General features: G+C 45.2%; 1 protein-coding gene across 1 annotated transcript in view; it reads right to left on the bottom strand.

The window, feature by feature from the left end:
- Nucleotides 1-11,937, bottom strand: part of AFAP1L1 (actin filament associated protein 1 like 1) — a 54,167-nt gene extending 42,230 nt beyond the window's left edge. The window contains exon 1 of the mRNA XM_081136706.1: nucleotides 11,672-11,937. Within this exon, the coding sequence (XP_080992832.1) occupies nucleotides 11,672-11,687 (16 nt within the window). The 5' untranslated portion in view covers nucleotides 11,688-11,937. The remainder of the gene's footprint in view (nucleotides 1-11,671) is intronic.
- Between the last annotated feature and the right edge of the window lie 6,848 nt (nucleotides 11,938-18,785).

Below are 18,785 nucleotides of genomic sequence, written 5' to 3'. Positions count from 1 at the left end.
TGTAGGTACGCTGACCCAGTTTGCACCATCAGCACGTTTCTGTGCCTTTCTTTCACTCTGCCATTTTCTCCACCTGGCTAGAAAGTGTCCCTCAAGCCCTCTTGTCTTTTATATATTCTCTTTGATGGACAATGACCAGATATGAGCTCATGTCACAGGCACTGGTGACTAAGTCTTACTTTTTCTGCCTCACTAGGAGATTCTGGAGTACAGGACCCCTGAGCTTCTCTTCTGTAACCCCTCAGAGCTGCACCTGATGGCTGGCTAGAGGTGAGGAAATGTGACCCGTCCTTCTGGCTTCCCAGCACAGTCCTAGATCAGTTTTCTTCTTGGTTCAAGTGGAGCTAAAAAAAAAAATCTCCCTTGGTTTCGTATCAGTTGGATCTGCTCTCAGCAAACCCTTCAACAAGAATGGGCAGGAAGAATAAATATTTATTCTACAAATGAATAAATCTGATTCCATCTTCAAAAGAAAGCTTTAGTATAAATTACCATAATTTCTCCATTCTAAGATGCCACTGATTTTAAGATGTTTTATCTATTAAAAAACTTTTTGAGGGGGAAAAACAGAAAAAAGAACAAATTAATACATCATTTATGAGCTATGTTCTGATTTGTTTTCAAATTATAAGAGAAAGTTTATTTAGAAAGTTACAGAGGTAGTAGAAGTGAGCCAGCTGAGCTGTAGGCTCAGGAAACAAGTTATATAGAAGCACAAGAAACTTAGGAGAAAGGCAAAGGTAAGGTGCCTGGGGGGAAGAATAGGGGGAAGGGAAAGGCCCCAGCGTGCTCCTGAGAGGGAGAGCATCAGATATATTACGATTTAAAAAAAAATATGCCTTGGTATCAATGACATTAAAAAATATGGTCCAATTCAGTTTTTATTTTCTTCTTTTGGCTCTGTTGGTCTCAGAAAAAAGGCTCCCAAAGCCTTGACCAAACCACTGAGAAGCATGGGCAGGTATCAGCAATATATCCTGGCCAAGTTCCAGCCCTGAATCCCTATGGGCTGCTGGGTCAGTGAGGGCATGTCATGGCCACCCAAGGACTAGTGGCAGCTCTGAGACCTCCAAATCAGTGGACAGGATTTTCTCCCCAGCAGAAGGATGTCTGTGCTCTACTGATACCTTATGACCACATTAGTGGTTCCATGGAAAACCAACTGGGAGTTGATCATGTAACCTTAGGCAAGATACAGCCCACTGAGCCTCAGTTGTGAAATGAGGGGCCTAGGATTAGATAGGTGGTTTTCAAACACTGTTCTGATGAAGCTATAGGATCTGTGTAGCTTCCTTAAGGGCTGCCTTGGCAGTAGGAGGGATGGAGTAGGCTGTACTCAGTGTTCTCATTTCTGCTTTACCCAAAGTAGCTCTGTTGCTTAAGATTTTGTTTGCAAAGGGATTCTGGGGCTAAAAGTAGTTAAAAAAAAATACTGGTAAATGGCATTCTTCCAACACTACTATTGAATACAAAGTCTTACATGGTCTAAGGACAGTGCTTCATTCCTCATTTTGGACACACCCTCAGAATCCTACTCACCACGGTGCTCACACAGGCACTCCCAATTCTACATTCTAATCCAGGGATAGGCAAACTTTTTCTTTCAAGAACTAGATAGCACATATTTTAGGCTTTGCAGGCCATACATGACCACTGTTGCAACTATTCAACTCTGCCCTTGTAGTGAGAAAGCAGCCATAGACAATACATAATGAATGGACATGGCTGTGTTCCAATAAAACTTTATTTACAAAAAAAGGTGGTAGGCTGGATTTGGTCCACGGGCTGAGGTGTGCATATCCCTGCACTGTAATACTTCGAACTGACAGGTGATGAATCCGAAGCCCAGGGAGGGGATTCAGGGAATTGGGTTTGGTTGGGATCCCTATCTCTGGCCACTGAGTGCAGGTTCACCCCTCTTGCATTGCTTGATTAGCCATGACTCTTACCCTGGGACTACACAGCTGAGGGAATGGTGCCTGGAAAAGGCACGTGCCCTCTTCTTCCTCTCAAGAGATCAGCTTTCTCTGGGTTCTTAGAGGACTATAAAAAGCCTGAGCTCACCTCCTGCGGGACATGCTGTCAGAGCTGGAATGACTGCAATGTTGCCACATTCTGCCCCCACTGCAGCCTGACAACTGTGTCAGGGAGAAAAATCTTGCCTAGCTGGCTCTGCACCTCCACCTCGACCTGGGTGCGGTTGGGATTCCCGAATGGAATTTCAGACGGAGAACAAACCCTGCCTGGGCCCTTTTGGGGCAGCCTCTTTGTTAATTCCAGGAGGATCAGAGCTTCTTGAATTCTAAATACCAGAACTCCTAGGGCCACAGCAGTAATGTGAAGGGTAAGAAATCAAATCTCACTGGGAGCTGGCCCTATTGTTCAGATCTCTTTTCCCTCCCCCATTTCCTGGTAGCCTCCCTGCCCCCACCTTGAAGTATTTACCTGGTAAGTCCTTGCGGCTTATCTAACAAGTCCTTCATATAACTGACCTGGGAATGACTCCCCAACACTCATGGAGAAGCAATGGAAAGCAATGGTAAAGAACTTAGGTTTGGAGGTTGGCAGGGTGGGTAGATAAACCTTTCTAACCCTCAGTTTCTTCATCTGTAAAATGGGAAAATTTAAATATATATAAATGAAATGTATAACTATATATAACAAATCTGTAATTATGTAATAAAAATAAATAACAGGAAATAACTTTAAAATGCAACAGCGGACAAAGTGACGATAAACATTCCCATTGAATTCCCTTGGGGGAATGGAAGGAAGAAAAATATCACAAATATATCAAACACTTCAGATAGTTTACGCACTCACACACTGACGTGAACCACAAACATTCCTCCACAGGGGCTGTACTCACTAGCCTACCACAGAACCAGATTTTGCCAAGAACTACAAAACTTTTCATACAAAATTGTACTTACGTATTTATAATTCATATACATGCCCTATCTGCAATTTTAGAAAATAGAAGCTACACACTGTACAGACACTCTGAACTCATAGCTATAGGCAGTATTTTTGGATAGAATTTCTCCCCCAATAAAATTAATGGCATATTTTATGGACATAAAGGCTAAATGCCTCAACTTCATGCCTGTTGAGAGGATTAAATGGCTCAACGTACACATGTAAACTGCCTGAGTCATGGTGAACACTCATTGGCTATTATTATTAAACATCTGCTATGTGTTAGACACTGGAAATGAGATGAAAAGACAGTTCAGACCATAGGATTCATATATACATCAAGAAGGCATTTCAGTTAGTGCAGTGAAATCTTCTAAAAGAGGGTGGAAATAACCTGAAGTCAGAGAGTAGGTACAAGGGGGGATGTGGCAGAGGAGTTTTCACAGGGAGGGCCCCTGTTGCTGAGTGGTCTCTTTCAGGGAGAGGAATAGCAGAGTCATCTTTTTGAACCTCATTTTTTCCACCTGCCCAAGGGGAAGAATGTCTTAGCTGTCCACTTCACAAGGCTTTTGTCAGAGTTGAGAGAAGCCACAGAAGAGAAGCGCAGGGTTGGAACGGTCCCCAGAGAAAGGGTTTTAGTGGTCAATTCTCTGTCTGAATATTCCTCCTATTACCCAGGTTCCTTTTTGCCCATAGCAACCCCCCAGTGAACAACTGCTGAGTGAGAGCAATTGTGATCACCAGAGGTTGCCAGGCTCTGAACGAAGCACCCATGATGTTCGATATCCCCGATACTAAGCTGAAATGGACAACTGGTGAATGTGAAAATGCTTCTAAAAATTAAAAGCTTTATGAAAATGTATGTTTTCATATTGCAGAAGCCCATAGATGAGCCAGCGCTAGGATGTGGGATTTCTGCTTCCATGTCCAGATCCATTTCTGGCACTGTGTGCTGGGACATTTATTGGGGGTTTGTCTTCTCAAGTTAGAGTTCATATAACCTATGGCAGAGTCCATGGCAGAGGGCAGGGTGAAGTAGGGAAGGAGAAGCCTCCAGACAAACACAGGGCATCTCTGGAGGTCCACTGCACAAAGATTTTGGGGGTGGGAGTGTGTTCAGATATATTATGAACTCTAAGAGAAAATTTGCTTGGCTTTTTAAAGATAAAATGGGACATTTCAGAAGGCTGCTTTGGGTAGCAGACCCAGGCCCAAGTCCCACTTGGTAGAAAAGTGTGAAAGGCAGTATTAGAGTGAGCAACAGGGAATCCGGAAGGTGTTTGAAGAGGGTCAAGGGTCATGATAAAAGCAGTGTATTAGAGTAATGAGTACATCAGACTCACCTGGGACCACTGCAAAAAATACGCATTCCCAACTGTTACTTCAGACCCACTGATCAGACCCACTATGGGACGTAGTTTCAGCAGGCTCCCTAGGAAATGATCCTGAGCCCAGCTGGATTTGTGAACCACTGCTGTAGACAAATTAGGAGTGGTCCCTAAGGCAGGCTGGAGAAGGCGAAAGCAGAAAGAGGAAACTCCTACAAGAGATGGCAGGAGGTAGGGGAAGAAGCCACCCAAGATACATTTTTCAATAAAAGTCAGTAGGATTTGGAGTCTTACTGAATAAAGGATGAGGGCAAAGGAAATGATGAATAATGATTAAATTTACCTTTCTGTCCCTAAAATGAGAATCGTTAGTGGCCATATCCAATTTCCATTCTGTGAATTTTGTGTGTTTTTTCTTTCATTTATTCATCTCAACAGACATTTCTGAGCACCTACTGTATGCCAAGCATTAAACTGGGTGCTGGGGAAAGTTGTGGACAGATGAGAAGGGCCCTGCCTTCACAGAGCTCTCATTAACAGCTAATTCAATCCCACAATTAACTGTAATTGTGAAAATGGCAACCAGTGAGAAATATAGGGTGCTAGTAGCACCTTAGGAGATGTAGCTTGGGAGATAGGGAAAGATTGCCTTGAGGAAATAATGTTTGAGCAGATTACTAAGGATGAGTAGGAGTTAATCAGGTGAAGGTACAAAGGCCAGTGTGGGGACAGCCCACAGTAAATGGGCAGGGGTCCAAAGTAAGTTGGTGACAGTCAGGGCAGGACCTTGAGGGCCACCACAAGAACTGTAGTCTATTTCTTAAGAATATTGGGAAACTACTGAAGGGTTTAAGCATGATCAGATCTGTAGTTTTAAATAACTGTCTTTAATTGCGTCAGTCCCTCTTCCCAGATTCTGTCCACAAGCAGGGATAATTATAAGTCCATTAAAATAACTGATATAATGTATACTTAAATAAATGATGAATGCTTTAGGTTGAAGTATACACTCCTAGAAGTCCTGTTCTCTATAATTTGCCAAAGGGCCATGTCTATGGAAACATCGTGAATATTAAGTGAAAGTAGTTCTTAACTTATGTATTACTGTGGTCCACATAAGAGCCATTCTGTGGCTTCTCTGATTTGTGCCCATTCAACCTCTGTTTCATGGTGTCCTTGGGCAACTCCAGTTCTTTTATTGAATATCTCTTTTCACTTGTATGCTTCTCCTAGATTGAGCCCAAATTAAGCCTCTGTTTAACCTCTTGAATAGCTTTCTGGATAGTCTATTACCTCTTCTACAAGACTGATCCCATGTCCCCTCTTCAAATTTAGTCTTGTTCACAAACAGCCCAATTTCCTTCAGTAGCTCCTCATGTGGTTGTGTTAACAGAAAAAGAAACAGGAAGGGTCATCTGATTTGGTGGTGAATGAAATGAGTTCAAGATTGGGTCAGTTGGAGGTTGAGTTGACCTCCGAATGGAAATGTACCACAGGCAGGAGGTAATGCAGGAGTAACTCATGGCTGAAGACAGATATTGATAGTCCCCCTCCTAGAGGGGCTTGGATCCCTACAGGAGTGAGGCTATCGAGTGGGCTGAGGTGGTGGTGGGGGGGTAAGAGAAGAGAGGGGGACAAGAGCTAGAAAGAGGGAAAAGCAAGTGAGCAAGAGGGAAACATGGGCCATAGCAGTTAGTAAGCACCCACCATGGGCCAGGCACTGAGTGCTGGGTAATATTACCACATTTCAGTTTCTCATTGCTGGGTGTCATTCTTGCTGCTTTACAGACTAAGGGACAAGACTTAGTTGGGTCACTTGCCTTAGGGCAGGAGAGGCAGAGGCTGCGAGCATGTATAAGCATGGGGGGGGGGGGGGATGGGAGACGGAGAAAAGGCTTCCCAGAGGGATGGAGCAGCAGTTATTTAACCTAGACTTATTTGATTACAAAATCCACGTTCTTCCCATCTCTGCAAAGTTGGAGAATACATTTAGAAAAATATAGAGAGGGTCAAGAGAGCTACAGAGAAGTCCAGGAGATGAGACTCTGAATAGGTGAAGATTAGATAAAATGGAAACCATTTGTAACCCTTAAGAGTGGGCTTTCAGCAGAAGGTGTAATTGGAAGTGAGACTGCAGGGAATGAAAGAGTGCATGGGAAGGAACAGGAAGCTGTGAGTGCTGACCATTTATTTGAGAAATTTGGCCGTGAAAGGAAGAAGGAAAATGCTTAGGGGTGTCGGGGATATGTGTGTGTATGTGGGGGGGGGGGTTAATTTTTTGTTCAGTTGCAAGTTTTTTTGTTTTTTTTTAAGGGTAAGAAGGGTATGAGAAGCTGATGGTATCCAAAAAACAGGACTGTTTTTCCAAACCAAAGATCAGAATGGAATAATGATATGCTTTTGGCAGAGGGTCGGGAGGGAGGAACTTATTTGGCAGGGTGCTCACCCACGTGAGAAGTGGGGCTTGAAACTGATATTTGAGGGAGAGGCAGAAAAAAACCCTGACTAAAATGGATAAGCCCAAACACTAGGGAGGCTGAGTGGGACAAGGAAATGGAAGTGGTGCCCAGTGACTAGCAGAAGCCTCTAAAGGGAAAAGAGTGAGCTTAAATAGCATGGCCCCATATGACTGCATATACCCATTGCAGAGTGTGGCTAAAATCCAAGTAATTATATTTGATAAATATAACATCTGTCATTTATTGAATATTTCCTAAGTGCTAGCTTTCCTCATGATACTCCAAATGAAATGAAACTGGAGTTCAGAGAAATTAAGTAATTTACCCAATTCATACAAGATCATACAGCTAGAAAGTTGCAGTCAAACTCAAACCCCAGTTCGTTCATTCTCTGACCCACTCAGTTCTACTGAGTTGCCAGGCTGTTCAAGGTGACCTTGCAGAACATGTTTGGGCGGAAAAGATCAGTATGGATGAGTATTCCTTACAGAAGGACAGTGACTAATAGAAGTGGTGAAGAGAATGACCGTGGATGTCAGGGAAGAGGTATAGGAATGCACAGCCATGGGGACAGGCTCGTCATAGGAGCAGATACAGGCTGCTTGGTCAATGAAAGCTATGGATAGGGAATATGTGGCTTTCCTAATCCTCTCAAAGCTGGACAAACAGAGGGCAAGGCAGTTAGAATGGGTTCTTTTATCACCTCTTGAATAATAAAAATTTCATTTAATGAAAAGCAGAGCTTCAAATTATTTCTTGAGTTTCCCAGTAGACAGTATGATTTCCCAAACAATACAGAATGCAGCAAAAGAAACTCTCATCTTGGATTGAATTTGATTGGTTGAAAAATAACTAGTTGTGAAGTGGGAAGGAAAGGAATCTTGGGGAAATCAATTACTTCATATGAGCCAGGCAGATCAGACATAACCTTGGACATTAAGAAGGCATATTAAAAAATCAGAGAAAATTGAGACCAAAGACTTTAAAGAGGAGCTGATGGCTTGAGAAGACTGGAAAGTTCACAAAAGCAGAATTGTGAAGACATAACCATAGTCAGTGGGCACAAATGCATAGAATAAATAAGAGGAAATAGACACTCAGAAATGTCAGTTAGGTAGCGGTCCAGTTATTGAACTTGGATTTCTGAGAGACAAGTACCACAAAGGAGCTCCAGGATACAGAGAAGATCATGACATGGGCCCTGACTCTGAGTTGGACAAAAACTGACCAGCTCATTGCTTAAAACAAAGTAGGGACTCAAAAAGTGTTATCGGAGTCAGACCAACATGTGGAGGGACCAAGCAGAGTTCTATAAAGCAATTTTATTATGTTAAATCTGGTTTTATAAGATTGTAATTATTACAATAGCCAGCACTTATTGAGTGGTTCCCAAGTGCTAGGCATTGCTTGAAGTATTTTCCGTGCACTTAATATTTACAACAACCCCAAGAAATAGGTATTATCAGTATCTATATTTTATCCTCATATAAGGATGTTAATTACTTGTCCTGTAAAAGGTGGTGTATTAGTCTATGGTGAAGGTATTACCTTTGCTAGGCGAATTTTATTATAAGTCTTTTCGAAGTCTGTTACTACATCACATGAATCCTGCTTTACTCATTGGAAGACACATATACTATTAGAAGAGAAATCCTACTTCCCAGGTTTGTTTCCATTCTCCAATCAGTTGACTTTGATGCTATAGTTGCTACTGAAGATCTGAACAGTGCCTCCGCTGGGGGTGGAGGCGCCGGGGCTTGTAGCCAGATTTGGCATCCAAGCCCTGCTGTAGGGCTTGGGCAGGTTAGCTGCCACCATGGAGGCAGTCAGAAGCAAGCTTACACTCAGGACTTTAGTTCTAACCCAGCTCTGTTCCTCTCATGGTGCATGACTATGCAAGTTAATGTCAGTGACCTAACCCCTGCTGTTATGGACTGAATTGTATCTCCCACCCCCACCCCCAAATTCGTATGTTGAAGCCTTAACCCCCAATGTGACTATATTTGGAGATAGGGTATTTTGGGAGATATTTAAGGTTAAATGAGGTCATAAAGGTGGGCCCCTAATCCCCTAAGACTGGTGTCCTTTTAAGAGGAAGAGACACTGGAGCTCTTTCTCTCTCCGTGTATGCAGAAAAGAGGCCATGTGAGGACACAGTGAGAAGGCAGCTATCTACAAGCTCCAAAAAAAGGTCTCACCAGAAACCGACTGTGTTGGTATCTTGATCTTGGACTTCTAGCCTCCTAAACTGTGAGAAAATAAATGTTTGCTCTTTAAGCCATCCAGCCTATGGTATTTAGGCAACCCTAGCTGTCTAATATACCTGCCAAGCCTGCTTTCCTATGATCATAGCCCCCATCCTATCACTTGTTCCAAGAGTAGCCATGGAAAAAGCTGAGCATGGTGCCTGGTGCATGGTAAGAGCTTAATGATTTCAGTTGTTATTGTTACTAATACTGAAGTGTGGTTTCCTCCACGGTGTCCTGGGCATAACTGTCCCACTCCCCATGTGGTAGGTACGGGGTTGAAATGAGACCTGCACTTCTGAAACCTTTCTTGACAACAGAATGGTATGCACACACCCACCTGGGGACAGAGGCACAGCAAGAAATGTCTGCTGGAATGATTTTTCAAGTCTCATGTTTTATCTTAAAAATACACACAGATTTTGCATTCTAATTAATAGTCATGTTTTGCTTTCATTCATAGTGTTTGCAGTAATTTATCATGGCAGACAACTACAACTAGGGATCTAGACAGATAACCAGGTCTTGTGTGGCCCATCTACTTTGCTGGCATTTTGAGAAAGCCTTTACAAGTCACAAAGAACTGTTCTGACATGAGGACTTAGTAATATTCTTTTTAAAAAAACCAGCATTACAATAAACCTGAGGTGCACTACAAAGTATGTTTTATATTACTAATGCACTAACTGAACCCCTGTTAGTGAGCTTCCTACTGTGTGCCAGGCATTGTATCAGCGGAGTGTCCACACAGATCCACTCCCAGCCTCTGGAAGCTTACAGCGGGGTAGGGGAGGTAGACACTACCAGGTAGTTGGATAACTAACTCTTAGCTATGGCTCATTGTGACGAGAACTGGGAAGAAGGAAAGTAGCCTTGGAAAGCCTGTAGTGGGGGAAAGGGCCAGAGCCCTGGAACATTCTGAGTCCTAACAAATTCCTGGGAAGTCCGGCTTCCTGGCAAGAGTGCTCTGGAGGCAGCCTTCTGAAGTGAAGCATTAGTTATTAAGTATTCACACTTGATCTTAGCCAAAAGTCCGAGAAGCGATTAAGTATTTATTTTTATTTTTTATTTTAAAAAATATATCTTTATTGATTTCAGAGAGAGGAAGGGTGAGGGAGAGAGATATAAATGTCAGTGATGAGAGTCATTGATTGGCTGCCTCCTGCATGCCCCCTACTGGGGATTGAGCCTGCAACCCAGGCATGTGCCCTGACCAGGAATCGAACTGCAATCTCTTGGATCATAGGTCGATGCTCAACTGCTGAACCATGCCAGCCAGGCGTTTATTAAGTATTTAAAACTAAGTGAATCATTGTCACCCTTGGTGTGTCTGAGGAGGACATAGTCTGCTCTCCATAGTTATGGGCAAGCTAGTTATGGATTTTTGTACTGGGAACCAGACAGGGTGAAATTTGACAATTTGTGGGGGGTAATGGGATGGGGGGTAGTGCTCTGCTTTAGATATATGATAGTGGGAGGTGGGGACAGAGGACTGAGGGACATTAGAGGTGCCTCTTTTCTCTTTCTCTTTTTCTTCCCCTGTGAGTATGTATACTCTTTGCAGATGTGTCTAGGAGTCAGTTAACGGTGACTCCTATAAATCTTTATATAATCTCCTATATAACGGTGCTTTATAAATCTTGAATTGGGAGACAGGGGTCCTCTATAGCCCTCAGAACTCTGGCTTTATCTCAAATGGGAGTGTAGGGAAGGTTACCCTGACACTTGCTTATGCACAAGTCCCTGCCCCCAGTGCCCTCCTAATTGCTTCCACACCCCTGGTCACTCCTTTCCCCCCCTGGTGGCCTCAGCACAGCAAACAGGCAGATGAAGGGTGCAAGATTATTGTAGGGAGGGGGAAGAATTTTCCATGAACAATAATAATAATGCTTCTTTTGTTGGCACCACACTCACCAATTTACCAACTGTATTCACACCTGTGATCTCTTTGGATCCCAGAGGTGGGGGGTTAGGACCCTGGTGTCCCAGCCTTAGACACAATCCCCATGTCCAAGCAAGCACCTCTTTTACAGACTCATGCTCTTTGAGATGTCTAGGCCGTTTCTTAAGCACAGCCCCCTATGAACGCTGCTCTCTTTTCTCATGTCAGTTCCAATTTCTGCAAGCCCCACCACTTTTGTGAAACTTCTATCAAATACACTCATCTCCTGAGAGTTCAAGCAGGAAGGAAGACTATGTAGTCCAACGTTGTAACTAGCCCTGAGAGCAGAAGGGACTGGGCTAAGGCCACACAGCTTGTCGGGAACAGAGCCAGGGCTCAGACACCCATGCATGCCTGCTTTCTCCTCCCAATGCCCTAGGCAGCTGCGGGCTTCCGTCTCCTGGGGCTTCTCCCCAGACGCACAGTGGGGTCTTCACAATCGGGGTGTTTCTGAACTATAACCTGTCAACCTTATTGTACCCTTCCTGAGGGGGATGGAGTGGGAAAGCCCGCGGGACTCAGTAATTTTGTGGGGGATTCTTTTATGAAGTTAAGACTGAGTGTATGAAACGTTGGTTTTAGACACAGGAGGCCACTCAGCCCCAGAACTAACAAACCCCGGGCTGCCTGGGGCAGCAGGAGGCACCTGCCTTCCATCCCCCACCCCCCCACCGCCCCACCGCTCCTCTCTCCCCTCTCCTCTCTGGCCTCTTGTTCGCCCCGTCTCCCTTCCCCGCCCCGCGCAGCAACAAGTGCGGCCGCTGCGGCTCCTCTTACCCCGGCCTCGGTCCATGGCGCCGGCCGATCCCCGGGGTGGGCGGCACAGGTTGCAGTGGCTCCGGCGACGCTGGCGGCGGCGGGCGCACCGCGCTCTCCAGTCCGCCCCACGGGAGCGCCCTCCGAGTGTCCCCTCCCCCAGACAGGATGCTTGCCCGGCACCCCCGCCCGCCCCTCCACGCCTCTCCCGGAATAGAATCGGAGCACGCCTCGCCCCCAGGGCCGCGGGCCGGTGTCCGCCGTCCCGCACTCGCCGGTGCCACGCCCTCCCTTCCGCAGGCCCGCACGCCCCTCCCGCTTAGGCAGGGAGGGCTCACTTTCCGGTTGCTGCGCTTTCGTTCCCGCGCCACGCGTCCTACTCCAGCCCGAACCAAGGCGGTGTTCAGCTCTGCTTGCTCTCCGTTAGTGATGGGGGGCTCACTATATCGTATCTCCTAGCCCACGTCGTCTTCATTTTGCCGGAGACCATTAGAGCGCGCCCCCCCCCCCCATGGTATCAAAACCTCTCTTTGCAGCTGCCACCCATTTCCTGGCTTTGGGTTTATCGTTTTCAGTCGACAGGTCTTTCCTGAGCAGCTTCTAGTGCCAGACAGTGGACCAGGTGCTATGCTGGTGTCAGTAATGGTGTGAAAGAGGAGTGAAGTAATAATAATTAAACAACACCTTATGCAAAGGCAGAGAGACAAGGAAGGGCCTGAGAAAGAGCATCCTGCACTTTACTGGACCGGGAATTTTTTCTCCATTGCTTTTATGGGCAGGTTGAAATTAACGTTGGCTTTGCAAAATTGCATGGGCAGTTTGTTTAGTGTGCCTGTGAGCACTCAGAGGAAATGTGGTGTAGTGAAAAACAACAACAATGGGATTTGAGTCTGAAACATGTGTGAGCTCTTGCTCTACTACTTTCTAAATATATAATATTCAGCCTATGAGGCTTGCTTGCTCATCTGTCCTGGGGGAAACCTCATACTGAACTCACAAGACTGTTCTCAGGGCAAATGAAATGATACAAACCCACTTTCTAAACCATAAATAGTTATAAAAATGTGAGCCATTATTATTTCCAAGTTCCTCTTTGTTCCTGCCCACTTTTCCAATTTGAAAAGGTCAGTTTAAATTCTAAAGTTGACAACCAACAATTTAGAAGTGGATGAAGTTCCAAAAGTTCACTGTTTGAACTCTGAAATACTTGGAATTAAGGCTATAAATTGTAGTTAGTTCTCAGGCTAGTCCGTTAATACTTTTAAAAACATAATATTTCACTTGAAATAATTTTTAAAATAGAGATCATAACTATTGCAGAAACTCATGGAGGCTTGGGTAGATTAACTCCCAGCAACTTTCAGGAACTTTGGAGGTTTATCAGAGAATTGGAAAAGTAAAGTCAAAAAGGCTAAGAAGGATTTATATGTATCTGTAGAAGAATCTGTGGGATGGATTAACTGAACCGTGATCTGGAAAAGATGTAAAAACCGGAGAACACTGTATCTGTGCACAGTTCTAAGGATTAACAAAAAGAAGTTGCCCTGAAGGTATAGTGGTTCTGGTTTAGATAATTACCCAATGTCCACTGGGTGGCACTGTTGACTAAGTTGACTACAGCTTGGTTGTCAGGAAAACTGAATGCAGGATGAGGAAGCTGGCTGGCTACGTGTGGGTTTTGGATGAGGAATAATTACATATTTTTTCTGTACTTTTCCTTTAATGAAGTCTAGAGTAACCCTAAAAGCTATACCCACTTTTCATCAAATTCACTTAGGAATATTTATTGCACACTGTGTAAGTTTCTTTTGGGAGAACTAACACTAGGTAGGAATAATCTCTTCAAGGAATCTACAATCTAGGAAATAAATACATACAAAATAATTTATTTACAAATTATTATGTGTGAAGCACCAGAGTAGAGATAAAGTGCTTTTTGAGTCCATCAAGACAAAGCAAGAATTTCTTACTGATTATGGTGACAGTACTAGAACACAGACATTTGGGTGGGCCTGCATTGAGGAGATAACATTACAGGCAGAGAAAACAGTAAGAACAAAGACATAGAGATAGAAAACTGCAGGATATGTCTGCCACACCGTTTGGTTTGGCTGGACTGTGGGGTGTCCAGTGGGAAGCACAGGGAGAGGGTGGAGAGGCAGTCTCTAGATGCCTGGCTTTCTCTCCTTCCCATTTCCCTGTTAGAGTACAGCTGTCTGGAAAGGATTTTTAGGATCTGCCTCATAGCTTCGCTTTCCTTCTTGCTCAGCACCAAGTCTTCCAGGTTCGCCTGGTGCTTGTCTAAAGAATTCTGTGTGAAGAACTTCTGCTCAGTAAAAATGGTATCAAATTCGGTCCCTGGGAACAATACCAGGAAGAAAGCTTTCAACTCCCTCATTCTGCCAGTCTTGTGAAAACAAATGATACTCTCCAGTCTCATTCTTAGCTTATCAGGTGGAACTGGGAAGCCCTGGGAAAGGAAAATTTGGAGGCTAAAGGTTCTCTGTCCCAGTGAGAGAAACATACTCTCTCCTTCTGTCTTGTCACTTGCCCCCAGGTCTGCTTCCACCCTGGCCACCAGAGTGACCATTCCATGTTCCTAATCAGATCCCCCCTAAAATATGTGATGGCTACCTCTTGCCTTCAGTGTAGAATCCAAATTCCTTATATGGTATCTAGGGTGCCTTCTTCACTGAGCCCCTCAGAGGAGACAAGCATTGATCTCAGGAGACGTTGGGAAGAGGAAGAAAAACCACAGGTTAGGGGTTCAAATCTGAATTTTTTTAGCTTACTCTGTCACTGTGTGACTCTCAGTTCTTCCATTGGGCCATCAGTATAGAATTTCCTACTTACTTCTCTCCTTACCTCTCCCTGGCCCCCGGATTGCAGACAGTGCAGGGGTGGGTGCTGTGTCTTATTGCTAGATCCTTAGCGCAGTGCCTGGCACCTAGTAAGTATCTTGTGGAGTTAGTGAGTAAATGCTCAAGCACTCAAGAGGCTTCTATGGATGCATGTGTCATGGGGTGGAGAGGGTCATTTAGCCTCTGGGATTGTTTATTTGCTTATTTATTTGCAGAGGGAAATGACATTGCAATGAGGTGTTCTGAGAGCAGTGCTTTTGTGCTTTCCACCCTCATTGCATGCTATTGTAGACATGCAGCCCAGCTCATGGGGCTTCTCCTCAGCTCAGGCCCCCTCTCCTGAGCTCCTTTGTGTAGGGTGAGCCCCAGAGCCCCTTACTCGAATGTCTGCTCAATGCTGGTTCTTGGATGAAAACCTCTCTTGTTCCACTCAGCACAATGTTGCCATTATAACCCTATCCAGGGAAATGACACATGCTTGCTAGTCCACCCTGGGCCCCGGAAAGCAGATAGAGATCTGAGTGGCAGCTGCTGGGGGAAAGAGAGTTCCAGAGATGGATGAAAGCTCCTCCTTTTGTCGTACCTTCAGTTTCTGTTCAGGGCAGGGGCTCCTACCTGCACCCAGGATGCAGGGCTTAGCCTCAGTAGTCAACAGAGCCCAGCGCACTGGTTGTATCTGGAGGCAAAGGAGCTTTTTAAATGCCCAAATGCTGCACGAAGCCCACCCCCTCCTTTTGGGCCCTTCCTCCAGAAAAGAGCACGCTTGGTTCCTTAAATGAGGCTCACAGACTGAAATGCTATAGGGCCAGGCAGGGGAGGTGTGTGTGAGCTGGCCATGGGAGCACTGGGGGTAGTGGCAAAGCAGGACCCCTTGTCTCAGCTGAGAGGCCAGTGGCCAGCACCCTGGGCCATTGTGGCCAGTGGGAGCATGGGCCCGAAGTGGCCAGATGCTCAGACTTTTCAGAAGAATCCATAAATCCAGATTTTAGTCTAAAATCTCTTTTGATGTAGAAATGTTGGTAACTAATACCAGTTGATTAAAAATATTGTAAGAGCCAACTAAAACACCCCTGTGGGCTAAATCTGGCCTATAGCCTCCCCATGTGGAACCCTGAGGGAAATTGTGGACCCAGGAAGAGTTCTTGGGAGTCTGTCCAGCTGAGTGCCTCCACCCTGAGGGCTGAGGTGATGCCCAACCCTTAACAGTACAGCACGGACTAGCTCTCTTCTGAAAGGCTGAGCTGCATGCCCATCTTCACCTCTAGGCATCAGGCTGACACCAGGGTACAGAGATCCAAAGTGAATTTCTTAAATCTGAAACTAGAAAAGCTTTAGATCTGAGAGGAGCCTGAGAGATTAGCCCATCTGGTGCTTTCATTTGTCAGATGAGGAGACTGAGGCCAACAGAGGAAGTCTTGCCTGAAATCACACAAGACCTTAGGGGTAAAACCAAGAGTAGTGCCCAGGGCTCTAGACTCAATGACACCAGAACCTCACTCCTGCCCCTACAATGTCACTCTCTTCAGTTTCTGGGACACAAAGAGCATGACTTTGCAACTAGGTAGATCTGAGTTTGATACCCAGTTAAGAGCACAATCTTCAATCTCTCTGAACCCCAGATGCTTCATCTAAAAATTGGGGCTAATAGCACTTCCCTCACATGGTGATTGTGAGGCTTAAATTTGGCATGTATACATGTAGAGTGCTTGGTGCCTTGCCTGGCCCAGAGGAAGCTCCCTCCAAATCCCTCTGTTTAGAGAGTTGTTGTGCAGTGGTCAAGTATGTGGGCTTTGGGCCGAGACATCCCTGAGTCCCTGAGTTCAAGTTCAGACTGTGCCGCCTACAGCTGTGAAACCTTGAATGAACTACTTATCAAAGGCTCAGTTTCCTCACCTGTAAAATGAGGATAAAAGAGATGCCCGGAGGATTAAATTAGACCTGTTAAGCACTTAGTGCAGGGCCTGGCCCACGGTCAGAAGTGTAAGTTATTACTGTAATCACAGTGCATTTCCTCTGAAGACATCAGATGCTTAAGGAATTGTTGAGGGCTACTGAAGTCCCAGCCACACACCCAGTCTGCCCCCTGCAGGGTACTTTTTGTAAATAAAACCATTAGATTCTGCCAGGTTCCCCCTTCTCTGCAGGAACACTTGATTATGTTATTATTTTGTCAGAAGGACACATTGCTTGGGACAATTTCTCCGGATCCAAGTGGGCAAGACTCTGTGTTAGAGACGCTGTCACACTTCTTTTGTATGACAATAAATTCTTTATCCACACGAGGGCTTTGAGTACAAAAAAGCCCTTGGGCCCAAGCCCTACATGCACTTTTCAGTGACTGACCGAGGCAGATTTTGACCCCTTCATGTATATTCGCTTGGCTGCTCTGGTGAGTCTTACCTCCCATCCCATGATCCCTCAGGGTCAGATGCCTGCACTATTTAAACTGTCATCACTCCCCCTCACACAGACAGCAAAGGTGTGTATGTGAGACTCCACTGTCAGTGTTAATTCACTCTGGAAGCCCGTGTGTTTTTCATGACTCCTTTGTTGGCAAGTGATGGAATCACAGCTCAAAGCAGCTTAAACAAAAAGGGACTTTATTTGCTCTGAGGGTATCGAGGGAGTTGAAGAGGCAAAGTTGGCTTTAAGGCAAGCTCAGATGGCCAGAAATGCAAACAGAGCAGTTGCTGCTTTCTCTCAGTCTCCCACCTTCCTCTGTTGAGTCTTCATCGTCACACTGCCTGGTCTCTTCCAACCTGGCAAAGAAGGCCTCGCTGCTGCAGGTCTGCACGCCTTGGTAGCAGAGATTGCCTGTGACAAAGGCATGCCTCTCTCCCTGTAGTTCCAGCACCTGCCCAGATGGGGCACTGGCAGTCTGGGTAAACCACCTGACCTAAGAAAGAGGGAGATGCTGTGGGGTCATAGGCACACCTCCCCTGCAGCTGGGTACTGTCCCTGAAGCACATCATTCCATCCTTACCACCCTATGAAATAGTGCTTTTATTCCTATTTGCAAGTTTTAGCTAAATGCATGTGTTGTATTAATTTGCTAGGGTTGTCATAACAATACCACAGACTGGGTGGCTTAAACAGTGGACATTTATTTTCTGACAGTTCTGGAGGCTGGAAGTCCAAGAGCAAGTGTTAGCAGGGTTGGTTTCCTTTGAGGCCTCTCTTCTTGCTTTGCAGATGGCTGCACTCTTGCTGCCTCTTCACGTGGTCTTTCCTCTGTGCATACACCCCTGGCGTCTCTCCCTGTGCCCTAATCTCCTGGGCATAGGACCTCACTCAAATTGGATTAAGGCCTACCCTGGTAGCCTCATTTTAACTTAATCACGCCTTTAAAGGCCCTATTTCCAAATACAGCCACATTCTGAGGTAATGGGGGTTAGGGCTTCAACATACGGATTTATTTTAGGGGAGGGGGCACATTTCAACCTATAACCTGTGCCTGGTAAACGTTGAGGCTGAGTCCAGCCATGGTGCTATAACGTCCCTGCCGAAGCTCATGGAGGTGCCTACAGAGGCAAAGGTTTTACCACCCAGAGCAGCCGGGGAAGACACTCTGTCCAGTGAAAACCTTAGCAAGGTCCAGGGACTTCCTGTTTGCATGATGCCCCAGGACCAACCAGTGATACATGATAATCTTGGCTCCCTGAGGTGGACGGGGTTAACCAGACCCTGTTTGATTGTCAGAGTAGCTTGTGTTTTCTCTCCAAGGCACCTTCCACTAGTTTTCCCTTTGGCTCCCCAAAGGCCAGTCGTCATTAAGAAATTGAGGGAATACACATCTCTTCTTTTTCCACTTCTATCAAAGAGAACAGTGTTTCCTGAAGTATGGAATTCTCCAGACTATTGGTGAAGATGTGAGATAAACGCAGATGTTACACAGGCCAACATATGTAAAGATTTGATGACTTTGTCTGAATTTGTATCAAAAACATAGAACCAGTCCTTACAAACCCATAATTTCAATGATGTTGCTTAAAATAGAAATATCGGGTATGAGTTATTTGAAAGAAAAGTGTTATATAAGTAGCACTGAGTAAATAAATAAATTTTATGAATATTATGAGGGTGGTATTTGAATGACTGAGATTTGGAAAACACTGGGGTAGTTCTCCTTGAGAAAGAAGCACTTTCAGTCATGGGCATAGATGTCACTTGACTTTTTTGACCTGATTCATCTGCACACCTGGCCCTAATTTGCCTTGAGGACTAGCCACGGGGGTGACTGCAGGCCTGGATTTCTCTTGCCTGTATCCCTCTCT

This window comes from Miniopterus schreibersii (assembly GCF_964146895.1).
Source record: "Miniopterus schreibersii genome assembly, chromosome: 4".
Lineage (NCBI taxonomy): Eukaryota > Metazoa > Chordata > Mammalia > Chiroptera > Miniopteridae > Miniopterus > Miniopterus schreibersii.
Note: the sequence above shows the minus strand (reverse complement) of the source record. Positions and strands in the feature narration are given on the sequence as shown.